The 14,590-nt window shown below is 38.7% G+C and overlaps 1 protein-coding gene across 1 annotated transcript in view; it reads right to left on the bottom strand.

Annotated features, from left to right (window-relative positions):
• RGS22 (regulator of G protein signaling 22) overlaps positions 1–14,590 on the bottom strand; it is a 121,995-nt gene that overhangs the window by 92,391 nt on the left and 15,014 nt on the right. Inside the window, 2 exon segments of the mRNA XM_021688416.1 lie at positions 1,030–1,251; positions 13,650–13,712. Of these exon segments, the coding sequence (XP_021544091.1) occupies positions 1,030–1,251; positions 13,650–13,712 (285 nt within the window).

Raw genomic sequence — 14,590 nt, forward strand, 5'->3', positions numbered from 1 at the left:
GTTGAGGTATGTTCCCTCTAAACCTACTTTGTTGAGACTTCCTATCATGAATGAATATTGTAACAATTTATATGGTGCTTTATAGTTCAGAATATATTTCCTTGTCTAAACTTCAAAACATTGCTATAACATAGTTTTTTATTTTTAGTATTTGTAAAAGTATTTTAAAGACTATTATTATTAATATATTTAATTTGATGAAAGTAAACAAGAAAGACAGAAATATTGGAATTCAGTAAAAGAAACACTGAAGAACTTTCAGGCTGGAAAAGAGCTATATCGTTAAGTGTTGAACATATTTCAGCCTAGTTCCATCAGACACTTCAAATCATGAAAAATGTTAAACATTCATTTTATTTTCAGTTGAGCCACACAACAAACCTAAGTAGTAGGTAGCGAAGGAATCATTTGACAGGTGATGAAAATAAGGTTCATCAAAATGACTTGTTCAAGAACACAGAGCTGGTAAGTTAAAGAGTCAAGGTTAGAACCCAGGGTTGTTTGTGTTTTTTGTTTGTTTGTTTGTTTTTGTTTTTGTTCAAAGACAAAGCTCCTTAGCTCCTCATGCTAAGGAGACAAAATCCAGAAGCTGAGAGTGGAACTTAAGGCCAGGGAGGTCAGAGTCACATAGTTTAACTGGAGGGTCAGAACTCATAATTCCCAACTGCTTGTTAGGATAGAACCCAAATCAGATAAATTCACTGTATACCCACATTTTCTAGAATGCATCTAAACTATAAAGGATACACATATTTCTGCTGCCCCAAATTAACCTGATATCCTAAATGTTCAAAGGAAATTATATGAATCTTCTCATATTGTAAATCTAACATCAACAATATTGCTAGATTAAATTGGCCATTTGACATGAATAAGATGATAGAGTAACTAACAAATACTATGTTTAAGTACAATAAAACTTAATAAATATAGTTACATTTCAGAAAGTTAAGCCCAAGGAACCTCATGTTAGTCTTACCTAATGCTTTATCTACCTAGCAAGATATAAACTCAAATATACCTTCTTACCATGATATTGTAGTTTATATTAATGGTTTCATCTTCATAGGGGGCATTCATCTGAACAGGTTTAACATCATTCTTTCCTTTCCTTACAACATCATAGATGGGATTTCGAGGTTGCTGGTTTTGTAGAATTTTTTTCAGTTGCTTTTCCAGAAGTTGTGGAGCATTGTTAACTATTTCAAAAACTCCAAAATCCACGTTAAATCTAATTGCCTCTGAAAAGGTCTGCAAAATAAATTTGTAGAAATATATCTTAAATTTTTATAAACCAGAAACTCACTGTCTCCAAGGACACTGGACACTTAATAAATGCATAATATGCATTTAGTATAAGCATACACACACACACACACACACACAAAGTTTTGTGTATTTAACCATTAGCTCTTCTCTTTAGGAGCTTGGAACTCTCTTGACTACAGATAAGGGAACCCATTGAATCCTTCCTTTCCAATGTACTTATGCCAAGAAATAAGGATGTATTACAGCAGGAATTCCCCTTCCATAAACATCTTATCCCTGTGCTTCTTTGGAACTGGAAAGAAATACACACCTGGTCTCTATGAAGCAATGTTATTCTCTAAGGAGGGCGTGGATTACTAGGGAAGAATGAGTAAAGGAAGAAGAAATAACACTCCCGTTATCTCTTTCATCCCCAGGAGCCATGAAAGCTAAAGTCCCCCTTGCCCAAAAGGATAAAATTAAGTACAATGTGTTCTTCATTTAAGACTATTTCAACACCACTCCTCTCACTGTGAAAAAAAAGAGAGAGAGAGAGTGAAAGACAGTAACATTTCTGAGCTTTTCTCAGTAATTACTAAATGCTGCCAACTTTTATTTAAAGTCAGTCAGTTAATATACAACAGTCAGGAGTCTTGAGTTTGAATGCCAGCTTGCCAATAAGTAGCTCTGTGACTTTGAGTAAATCGTTAAACATGTGTGGGGCCTCCATCTCCTTAACAAGTAAATATTGGATTGGCTGTCTGTGTCTTTTCCCATTTTGCCCTCCAAATCTAGAATCAGGTTCCTTTTTCAGAGTATGAACTTATTTTAGAATACCTTTCTTGAACTACGTACTCATGTAGATTCATTTATGTATTTTTAGCCAGGTGGTAGAAGACATCAAGACCTTCCCCTTGGATCAATAACTGTCCTAGGGAGAGCATCAATTCTTTCAAATTTTACTAAGAGATTGCTAGATATACTATAGTTAAAATTTAATAAATGGCAGGATGTCATAAAATGGGTGTTAGAAATATATATATATGTGCATATATATAAATACCCATATATGTGTGTATATGTACATACATATTCTTCTAATGTCAGATAACATCACATCTCTAAAGTCTGAGTGTCTCCCCTTCTAAGGAGTTTAAAGTGCATGGACAATAGGGTTCAATATGAACGGCAGTCTACAGGCCCAAAGTCCTCAGGGCTAAGATTTCCCCCTCAAAAATGACAAGTATAGCTCAATGGACAAGTATCAACAATTACCGATAAATTATGTATAAGGTTTCTTCAATAAACATATTTAATTGCATCTGTCTTTCAAACATGAGATTCACACAGGCATCGCTTACGTGAATGTCAAATATTATCTCTGAATTATACTATCACTAGACTAAACAGATAAATGAGTCTGCTGATATCAGAGACAAGATTCAACTGGTAAGAGAAAGGAACTGAATTAAATGTGGTAAATAATAGACATAAAATTTTAACTGGGGAGAGGGAAATGGTACAGTCGACGGCAAAAGACCATCTGGGAAAGATTTCTTCTAGTTCTGAGCATCCATGGAACAAGAGGGCAGGTTTGGTCTTTATTTGTTTTCCTTTCTTTTTTCTGCCTCTTACCCTCACGCCTGGTAGACAGGGGAACACAAAGCTGTGATAATCCAAAGCAAAGAATGCCAATAGATAGTTCTCTGAACAAGTAAAATATTTCCTGCTACTCAAGTTTAAAAAAAAATGCTCCAGCAAAAAAAAAAAAAAAAATAGAGGGACTATGACACTCTAAGCCCCTCAGTAGCCAATGTTACTCACTAGTAAATAGTTACTGTACAGTTGGTAGAAATAATAGAAGTGACAAGAACTACTGTTTTTTGGAACATCTACCTAATGTGCCAGGCATGTGACAGACACTTCAAATGCTCTATCTTGAATCCTTCCACATTCCTGAGATCAGTCTTTATAGAAAGTAGACACCCAGGATGGTTACATGATGGGCCATGGATTCAGAGCTATGAAGTGCTAGACCAGGGCTACTGAAATAGGTCTATCTGGTCCCAAAGAGTGCATTTCCCCTTCTTTACCATCATATTGCCTTACATCTGATAAAACTAGCATGCACTCACCACCTTCTCTAGGCCAGGCACTGTGCTATGCAATAACCCTATACAGTTAGTGGAACTGGGGTTCAAATCAAGGTGTTTTACTAGTAAAGACAGAGAGGCTTGAAACAGCCTGGTGTATGTGGGTCATTTTAAGCAGTTCCATGCAGTTAGAATCTAACTAGACGAGTTCACAGTTGAAACAGTTTAAGGAACAGAGGAAAGACTTGAGGTAGCTGAGGTAGATAGGACAAGATCATGGAAGGCTGTGCATGCCATTTTAAGAAGCATAGGCTTATCTTGATCCTGTGGGAAACAGTGTGGGATGGGAATATTCCAAATTGGAGAGTAAGTAACATAATCTGTTTTGGGTTTTTAGGAAGACTCTCCAGGTAGCAGTCTGGAGTGTTGTTTGTGGGCTCTGGAGTTGGTGAGGTACTGAGCTCCCATCCCACAAGCTGTTGCGATCGGAGCCAGGTTCGGTGTGGTAATTATTCACTCTCCTGGATGGGTTACTGTCCCCAGCACACACACAGGCTAGGGCAGGCTTTAAGGCAGGTGGTCAGCAAATTTTCATTTTCAACTCACAAACCAACTCACACACCAAACTGCAGCTGAAAAAGGTTAAGCGATCTCTTCGTGGATTTACAAGTCCCCTAGTGAGCTCACTATAGAACTCTGGGCTCATGACAACCACCCGCCTTAAACCCAGGGCTGACACATAATTTCAGTAGGCGTCGGTAGATGCTGTGGATTAGCTCACTCAGGATCTGTTCCAACCTCCTGAAATGCAGAATCTGGACAACTAAAAACTCTATCACCCAGGTCCCTTGCAAGTCCAGTTTCACGTGTGATTTAGGTTCTGCTAGTCATGTGCACAAAATACTGAAATTCTGAAGCAAGTCAAGTGGGGAAAGAGGCAAGGTCTGTCCATTCAGAGAAGGAAAGCTCAAGGACATAAACAAGTGAAAGTGAGGAGAGAAACTGGACAAAAAGAAGTACTTTATGGAAAATAAAAAAGACAATGGAAGGAAAGCTGTAATTAATTGTGTTCATGATTAAATGACATGAAATGACCCCAAGTATTTTTTAAAAAGAAATGTAGCTATATGTAATATATTTACAATTTTTAAACTTAAGACTTTATCTCAGTGGAATTGAAATGTGATAGGGTCTTTGCCACAGGGAAATAAGTGTTTTCCTGCTTTAAAAGCCATGATTTCCAATGGATCTCTGCAGGTCCTTAACAATGCCATGATTCTAAGTTTATAAAAGGGGCAAATAACGGATTCAAAGCTTCGCCCCATTCACTTATTTCAGCAAAAACAAAACTTTTGAAGGCCCAAGTGTCAATTAATGTCCCAAGCAAAGAGGATACAAGCTGAATAAAACATTGTTTCTGCCCTTGCAGGAACAATACATGGTCATTCATTTTTCTCTATGATGAAGAGAGTCAACAAAATCCCGAAATAATTTGAATTAGTGTAACATGCAAGTGCTAAAGGGGAAATCTGTCCACAGAGACCATGGTACTAATACTATTTTATCTAGTTTAGTTATTGTACTTTAAAAGGGATTTGGCTAAACTAGGATCTATCCGGGAAAGGATAAACAGAATTATTAAATGGAAGCAATGTTGAGTAAAATTACTTTGCTTTTCTGGGATTTTTTTATCATAAAAGGGTTAATTAAACAATCCCAAGGTGCCTTCCATGTTTGATACTCCATTGGTCCATGATTGTCTCTCAGGAAAAAAAGAGCCTATATCTTCTTTTTTCTTAAAGATTTTATTTTATTTATTTGAGAGAGAGAGAGATAGAGAGAGCACAAGCAGGAGGAGTGGCAGACACAGGGAGAGGGAGAAGCTGGTTCTCCCCTGAGCAGGGAACCCGATGCCGGGCTAGGTCCCAGGACCCTGGGACCATGGCCTGAGCCGAAGGCAGACACTTAATCGACTGAGCCACCCAGGTGCCCTGAGTCTATATCTTCTGCTTTCTAATAAGATCACCCAATTCCACTGTTCCTTTGTTATTTTACTCATTCATTCAATAAGTATTTATTAAATCCTTATTCAATGAGATATCATGATAGATGATACACTGCTACATTGAGTGAGCCAATCCAGAGCATTCTCCACAAAGCCCCAAATGAAATGAATGAGACATAGATCTGACCTCAGGTTATGCTGATCCAACAACAGAAGGAAGATATGTAAGTACACAGAGACAGCAAAGACTCATCCCACAGGGCAATGAGCCCTACAGTGGGCACATAAGGTGAAATCATATTTAGTCAAAATTATCCTTTGAAATCCTTGAGAAGATCCATAAAGTATAATGTTGTCCTACCTCTCAAGAAGCTGCTCACAGTTTTTCCTCTGGTATTGAAATGGGTCATAGATTTTTCAGTTAGGAACCAGATAAAATGGTGGGCTTGTGTTTAAAGCTCATGTTATATAGAGAGATGCATGTTTAACACTAGAATCCCCCTCAGCACGATCAGTTGACTACACTAGGAGAGGCAAGCAGGAAGAGACCCCTGAGGGAACAGCAGGTTCTCATCTTCCATCTCCCACCCTCATCAGGATGCTCATGGACTGCTATATGTGTGTTTATGAATTAGTACAACAGACAAAATCATCTTCACTCTTTAAATCACCCTCACTCTCTCTGCAGAGCGCAAATAATTCATTTTGAGTAATAACACATGTATATTGATGAACTGCAAGCAGTTTGACATTGCTGAAGCTTACTATTCAAGAGGGGAGTAACAGGATATAATCCTAGAGGGAAAGGCAGAGGATGAGTTCATCGAGGACTTTCTATTTTTTTTAAAAAAAGATTTTTATTTATTTATCTGACAGACACAGTGAGAGAGAGAGCACAAGCAGGGGGTGTGGGAGAGCGAGAAGTAGGCTTCTCGCAGGGAGCAGGGAGTCCCATGTGGGGCTCGATCCCAGGACCCCAGGACCATGACCCGAGCCGAAGGCAGATGCCCAACGACTGAGCCACCCAGGTGCCCCAAGGACTTTCTATTTTATGCATAACTCTCAACTTAATTCTCTCCAACCCCCGGTTCTCAGAGTGTGGTGCCTAGACCAGCAACATCGGCATCACCTTGGACCCTGCTAGAAATGGAATTCTCAGGCCCCTCCCTATAATCCAAAACTCTGAGAGTGGGGCCCGGCTTTCTGTGTTAACAAGTCCTCAGGTGACTCGGATGCATGTCAAGTTTGAGAATCACTGCTTTAGGATGATGGGGAGCGAGTGAAGTTTGCAGCTGGGGAGAGACAGAATCCCAGTCAAGACAAACTTCAACGCCCACCTCTGTCCCCTACTTCATGTAGACTTTGCTGTGTATTCATGTAAGTGGAGGGACTGGCCATCTATGTTCTGTACACAGAAGAAAGAACCCTGGTCTTTATTATGCAAAGTCCTACTTAAAAAAAAAAATCTCTCTCACACATCAAATCCTTTGTTTTCACCGTTTCTCAGCCTATCCACAAAACTCCTACAGTTGGTTTAGCATGTGACAATAAAACACATGGAAGGTGGGGGAGAGAGAAATGAACGATGTGGGAAGTCAGTCCTTCTCCCAAAAAAGCTGAATAGGCTGATTTAGAGAACGTTCAGCTTTTAATCATATGACAGGAAAAATCTTCAGTTTGAGCCTCAAACCCAATCCTCCGCAAGCTGTTGCAGACTGCTCTTTCCCTTACTTAATTTTCTTATTTCAAGGGTATCATTTTCCAAATGTTCTAAAACGAATTGACCTGAAGGTGGTGAAAGCTAACTTTGTAGTACCAGTCATCCATGTGCGAAAAATATTTTCACAGAAAAAGCAAGTGCACAAAAATATTTTTACCACAATAAATTGCTGGTTCCACATTTCTTTGAGAAGAGGAGAGGAAAAAAAAAAAAACAACAAACCTGTGAATAATTAGTGATGTTGCTTAAACTGCCAGCAGAGCACCACTGAAACTTACCGGGTGCCAAATTATTTAGCTGAACAGTATTTAAATTAAAAACTAATGACTAGGTTAATTTAATACATGTTCATCTCTGCTCCAACTCCGTCTCTACTAATTGAGCTCTGAAGCTGTATTTTAAACATGCATCCATCCTAGTCAGCGAATGAAAAACATGTGACTACTTGAATATAAGAAGTCAGTTACCAATGACTTCTTTCAATCTAAGTTTTTATTGTCATTTTAGATGTTTAACCATAAGCTGTTTATTGGACACATTCACCAACAGGATGGAAGGAATAGTGTGCTACATAAAATGCATAGAAAATATCCTTAGTTGGGCGCCTGGGTGGCTCAGATGGTTGAGCGTCTGCCTTCGGCTCAGGTCATGGTCCCAGGGTCCTGGGATCGAGTCCCGCATTGGGCTCCCTGCTCCTTGGGAGCCTGCTTCTCCCTCTGCTTCTCTCTCTCTCTGTCTCTCTCTCTGTCTCTCATGAATAGATGGATAAAATCTTAAAAAAAAAAAAAAGAAAGAAAATATCCTTAGTTAATAAAAGGAGTCACATTAGGTAATTTGAGTGCTTTATGTTTGAGCTACAAGGCTTATCAAAACACCCAGAGGTATAAACGCTGAACTAAGCAGTACCACCTAGGCTCCATCAACATCTTTAAAAATCAATCTCTGAGATTTAAATTTTGGCAGCGGAAGACCCGAGCCCTGCATCCCCCTTCATGCCACAGATTCCCCAAATCTCTCCTCTCTTTTTTCTCTCTCCTTCTGCTTACCCAACAATCCATCCAACATATAAATCCTTCATAAAGCTGCAAGAAATTATAATAGTTTACAGATTAAAGAAAAAAAGTGTGGAGAATCAGTCCCCAAAAAAGAAGTTATGTAAAATTCCAAAGGCACATAGCTAAGCATGGTCTGGCAAACACATGACATACCTATCCTTGCAAGGAGGGTATTGAACAGGCCACCCCTTCAGCTTCTGCAAACCATAAATGTCACAAACATTCTAAACCACCCACAGAGGACCAACCTAAATCTGTATGTGGGCTCATCTACCCAATCCCACAACAGTCACTGAGCATAAAACACACAAAACAAAACCAAAAGGAAAAAAAAAATATTTTCACACTATAGCACAGAAGAAAACTTAATAAGCAAACACTTATCCATAAACAGTTGACAGAAAAAAAAAAAAAAAACTCCCAGACACCAAATGAAAACAATATCTGAATATGAACCTGGCACAAGAACAAACAGAATGATGTTATGAAGCTAGGATTTGGAAAGTGCCATAATCATTTATAATAGCAGCAACTGTCCTGGATTCCCCTCATCAAAATAACATGGAGGCAGGCTACCAGCCATCAATTTCTGGATCTTATAATGTGTCCCATGGGTGTAATGGGGTAATGGAAAGAAGGAGGGTGGGAGCCAGAAAGCCTGATTCCTAGGCCCTTTTCTGCCACAATCCAGTTCTGGGACCTTCGGCATGTCACTACAGATGTGGAAGAAGACTCAGAAGTCTCAGAAATCTAGATGACCGACTAAAGGGACTTCCAGATTGAGAATATTAGAATTGATATCTATACTCTCTATCTATCTCAGGCTTAGATTGTTGGGGTTTTGGGGTGGAGATGGTAGAGGAGGTGAGGCAGAAGATTAGAAGGTTTATTTATTTTTTTTAAAAAAGTCTTACGTGGAAGATGTAGAAATAAAAAATAGAATCATCCTCAAGAAGCTTTGGGAGATACAGAAGAAAGGGACCTATCCTTGACCCCAGGAAATTTACAATGTAGCTCCTGAGATAAAAATAAACAGAGATTAATCAAATTTTCTTGAGCTAGAAAAGTCTGATCTCCCACCTGATACATATATCCCCATAAAACATTCTATCTGAATATCTCCAATCACAGGAATTTTACTCCTGTGAACCATGCTAGCCCTATTGTTCTGTTCTACTGTTAGAAAGCACACTTCAATCTTCCTTCTAGGAAAAAATCAATTTCCTCATAGATGCTGGCCCTGGTTCTGCCTTCTAGCTTCATAGAACATGTTAACCCCTCTTCCTCAATCAGTTTTGAAATATTTGGAAAAAGCTGGTCCATTCCAACCCTTTTAGCCATTCCCCAACCAGATTCAACACCCACACTTCTTTCAACCCTTCCTCATCTGATGTGGTTTCAAGAGTGTTCATTGGCTAAGTGTCCCCAAGTCTGGTTTGCCAGAGCAACTCTTAACCTGGGGCACCAAGAATGGAACACATATTCCAACTGTGGTCTGACAACTCAATACGATTCAAAAAAATATTGATTGAGTACCTTCTATACTCCAGACTAATATTTTTCTTGATTTTAACCATATTTCTGTTAACGCACCCTAAAAACACATTAGGTTTGTTTTAGACCATTTCAGATTACCACAATAAAAATGAAACCAGATTCTGTTATTCAAACTATCAGTTTATTCCTCTGCTGTCAGTTCTATCATCATTACAGGGTAGTAGGAGTTATTGAGTCATGTGGACCTGGGTGGACCCTGTCACTTACTAGCTGAGTGACCTTAAGCTGGAAAAACACTAGTTCACTTGCAATGTTTTATCCAAGAACCTGATAACAATAATGTGAAAAGTCAAAGCCAATGACAGATTTGTGTGGCACAGAAGAGTATTCTCTAGACTGACAATGATCCACCAGTCTAATTAAGGAGTGACTGCCCCTCGTGTTTCAGGAATGGAAGATAAGATGGTCTAGTTGGTGAAGGATAAAGAGAAACGCTACTTCTGTGCCAGGCACTTAAGCATTACCTCCTTTCATTACGACTTTATAAGATAGTTACACTGTTTTCACAGAGAAAGAAACCAAAGAACTCAGTAATTAAAGAATGTGTCTAAGATCACATGGGTAGTAAGCTGAGAAGCTAGGCTCAAGCACAGTTCTGCCTCATTCCTGTTCTAACCATTATGCTGGGGAATGAGTGCAGGAAGAACAGGTGTGGTCAGGTAGTGGGGGAAGAAGGAGGGGGCTTGGGTGAGGCAGGAAAGATCGTGCAGGTGACAGAAGCAGTATGGAGCTAGAGGTGAAACTAGGAAGGTGAGGTGAAGACCGGATTGTAAAAGATCTTGAACTCCATACTAAGGAATGTGGACTTAAATCTGTAGGCTATTAAGAGTCAACCCCTACTGGCTATAGTTAGAGAACCCGTTCAAATATTTGAAAACTAATTTCACAGATAATGATAAGGGGTTTGGAGACAAATAAAGCAGCATGTAAATAAAGTGGAGCATGTATAATTTTTTTTTAAAGATTTTATTTATTTATTTGAAAGAGAGAGAATGAGAGAGAGCACATGAGAGTGAGGAGGGTCAGAGGGAGAAGCAGACCCCCCGCCGAGCAGGGAGCCTGATGCGGGACTCGATCCCGGGACTCCAGGATCATGACCTGAGCCAAAGTCAGTCGCTTAACCAACTGAGCCACCCAGGCGCCCCTGGAGCATGTCTAATTTTAGCCAGGGTTGGGAGGGAAGATTTCCTGAACGGAAGTGACTTAAATCAGAGAGAAGGTGGTACAAGTATCTCAGGGACAAGCACCCCAGCCTGGAGGGCCCTGAGTATGCTTGGCATATTCATGGTTGAGAAACAGGAAGAGGGCCAGTTAGGCTGGGAAAGAATTAACAAGGGGAAGAGGCGTAGGAAATAAAGATCAGGGGATGAGATGACAAAAGCCAGATCATACAGGAATCTGGATTCTATTCTTAATGTAAGGAGAAACCACTTTTGAGGGCTTTGAGCAGGAAGTAACATGGTTCCATTTATCTGTATTATTATTGTGGCTGTTATTGTTATTAGTATGCTTTACTGAAACCATAACACATTAAATTTACGGTTCCCTAAAATGCCAGTCCATAACACTCCAAAAAAGAGAGGTCAGTTTGGCACACTTATTCTCAGCAAACCCATACTGGCTTCTAATTCTTGGTCAAGTACTTATAAACCAAACATTACTAATCTGTTCTAGAATCTTGCCCAGAACTTGGTTTGAGAATCCATCATTCTTTCCACCCCCCTACCTGGATCCCCAAATTCTTTTTTGGAAACCTGTGACCATATTTCCCCTTCTTCCATCTTATGGCGTGAAGCATGGGTAGTTAATAGGTAGATTGCGTGGTACCATATGCAGATGCAAAGGAATGAGAGATGGTGTGGGGGCGGGGGGGGCAGTGGAGAATGAAAAGCAGGATTTGCACAGACGAAAACAGGGGAAAGTGGCCCTGGTGGGCTGCATGGCACATATGAAAGGGTGAAACTGCAGGGGTCTGCTGGGGTGGGATGAACCCATGACTGAAGTGACACTCTGTCATCTCATCTAAACCCTGAAAGGAATCACACAAAAATGGTAACATTGTTCCTGACTGGATGGCAGGACTGTGGCTGAATTTTTCTTACATTTAAGGTAAATTTTCTCTAGTATTGTTATATCAGTTCTATAATTTAAAATAGATTTTTAAAAAAAGGTAGGTAGGGGAATTTATGTTCTGGAGCAAGTAAAAGTCAAGATAACCGCAAATCTTGAGACGATGAAATATAAATCTTGAGAAGCTGAAATCAGACCCAATATAGAGATTTTTCTCTTTAAAATGTCACAAAATTGGGAGGAAGAATGCACAATGCAGAGCCTAGAGGAAAGACTACATAATCTGGAAGAGCAAAATTCTGACAGTTTTGTGATACTGCTGGGGTTTTTATATTATATAACTGGATGATGAAAGTTGAAAAATCAGACCAAACAAGAACCCATCAGGAATCCTATAATATCACTCAGTCCTACTGCTGGAAAGAGAGAAGTGTTTGGTGTCTCAACCGAACCCCCATAATGGTTCCAAAGGCCTTGCTAGGCCAAAAGGAAGAGAACACAAATTCTTTTGGAAAAAGGAAAATAAGACAAAACAATAAACAGGCATGCATAGATACATACATACATACAAAAACTAATCTAGGCAAGAAAGTGCACCTAGTACTTTCCCTTCAAAAGACATTTTCAGTGGCTAGGCTTTAAGAGGCTTAACATATTATGGCCCACTCCCTTTAAAATTACTCATGGGGTGCCTGAGTGGCTTAGTCAGTTGAGCGCCCGACTCTTGATTTCGGCTCAGGTTGTGATCTCGGGGTCCTGGAGTCCAGCCCCGCATCTGGCTTCATGCTCAGCAGGGAGTCTGCTTCAGGATTCTCTCTCTCCCTCTCCTCCCTCTGCGCCCCACCCCCTGCTCTCACACTTTTCTCTCTCTCTCTCTCAAGTAAATGAATAAATCTTTAAAAATAAATAAAACAAAATAACATAACTTGTGAATTTTTTATATTCCAAAATTTCCCTGGTAAATATGTTAATGAAAAACGTTTTCTGCATATTCATAACAAATAATGAAAACCTTTTCTTATCTTTCTTTTTCCTGACATTCCCGATTAACTTTATTTACTAAGCAATGTTTTTATGCACTTCCATTTCACTTTTCCCAACCCGCTTGGTAACTAGTCTATTAGTCACTGCTCCCTAACACTAAAAATCTATTATTTGGGAACCACCTATGTCTTATTTACTAGTGATATAAAATTCTAGTTGACTTAAATACAAGTTCCACTTTAGTATCTGCCTGAGGCGGTGCCAATAATTGCCTGAAGCAAGAAATATAGTTTCCTAGTTTTTTGATATTTTGTCCTTATCACCTCACCTCTGTTCAAAGCCCGAAATGGTGCCAAATACAACATCAGATTTTGTACAGAACACTTTTTTTTCTAGTTTATCCACATTTTTTTTTTAAGATTTTATTTATTTATATGACAGAGAGAGACACAGCGAGAGAGGGAACACAAGCAGGGGGAGTGGGAGAGGGAGAAGCAGGCTTCCCGCCAAGCAGGGAGCCCGATGCGGGGCTCGATCCCAGGACCCTAGGATCATGACCTGAGCCGAAGGCAGACGCTTAACAACTGAGCCACCCAGGCGCCCCTCCACATTTATTTTTTATTATTATTTATTTAATTTTTGTACAGAATACTTTTAATGGTTAGAAAAATTCCACCTTTCTTATCCATCCATTCATTCATTTTTATTGTGGTACAACTGACTCAGCTATCTTCAATAATTCCTAAATATGATTCAAACTCAAATGATTAAGTCCATAAAAAGATATAAACTTTACCTAAATGCTTTAATTAATAGTTTTTAAAAATATCCCTGATAAATTTGTCTTACAAGATAATCCAGTGATTACAATATTTTGCTTTGATAATAAATTCCATAGAACATAATAATACACTCACTGGAAGGCTTAGGAATTCATTAAAGTAGTCCACAAGGAAATCATCTGTTGCCAAAGAATCTTCCTGCAAAAACATAAAACACAATATTATGCTTATACTAAGATGTTTTAAAACATGCCAATATTATTCTCTAATTTTGCTTATCAATACATTATAAGGTAGATCTTTAGATCTTTTTCAGTCTGTCAACATCGAATCCTTGCTATAAACAGAACACAGTGCTACAATCTCTGGAAGGAAGAAATAACAAAATAGAACGGAGCATACTCTTAGAAGATTTCGCTAGCATGCCTAACTGGAAAACAGAACACATGAAAAATACAGCACAGTACTTAAACGAAATGTGGTACAAACCATCACACATGGTAAATTTCCCACAGACTTATTTTCATACATTTATGTATATATTATTTATATTTATATTATACATACTTCATAAAAATAATGGCAGAATCAATAAAGATAGAACCGGTGTTTGGAGTTAAAATGAAATTCAGAATGCATATTTTTAAAATTGCCCCATGGAAGTGATAAACTAAGGAAAGAAAATATTCTACTGCTTCCTCCTCAGAATGAGATAGCTTTAGTAATTTGAGTCCTGCTTAACTTTTGCATGAAGAAACTTTGACAATGCATATGTTCTAAGCATAAATACTGTATATATTTTTTCCATAACTATCTCACCCACCAACATAGTCACTTTTAAAATAGGCAAAATTGGAAAACCACTGCCAAGAACAAATTCTCTCTTCCAAATAAAACACCTTATTTTATTAGCAATTGTTTCCATTGTGTCAAAAGCACATCATGGCATATTCTGTTATATATAACATGTGTTTATTTTGTTTTTCATAATTATATTTCCACTTTGCAAATCTAACATGAAAGTTGACAATATGTCACAATGCTATTATTTCCATATGGCTGATTATTTTCTTCTT

This window comes from Neomonachus schauinslandi, chromosome 4 (assembly GCF_002201575.2).
Source record: "Neomonachus schauinslandi chromosome 4, ASM220157v2, whole genome shotgun sequence".
In the NCBI taxonomy this organism is placed as follows: Eukaryota; Metazoa; Chordata; class Mammalia; order Carnivora; family Phocidae; genus Neomonachus; species Neomonachus schauinslandi.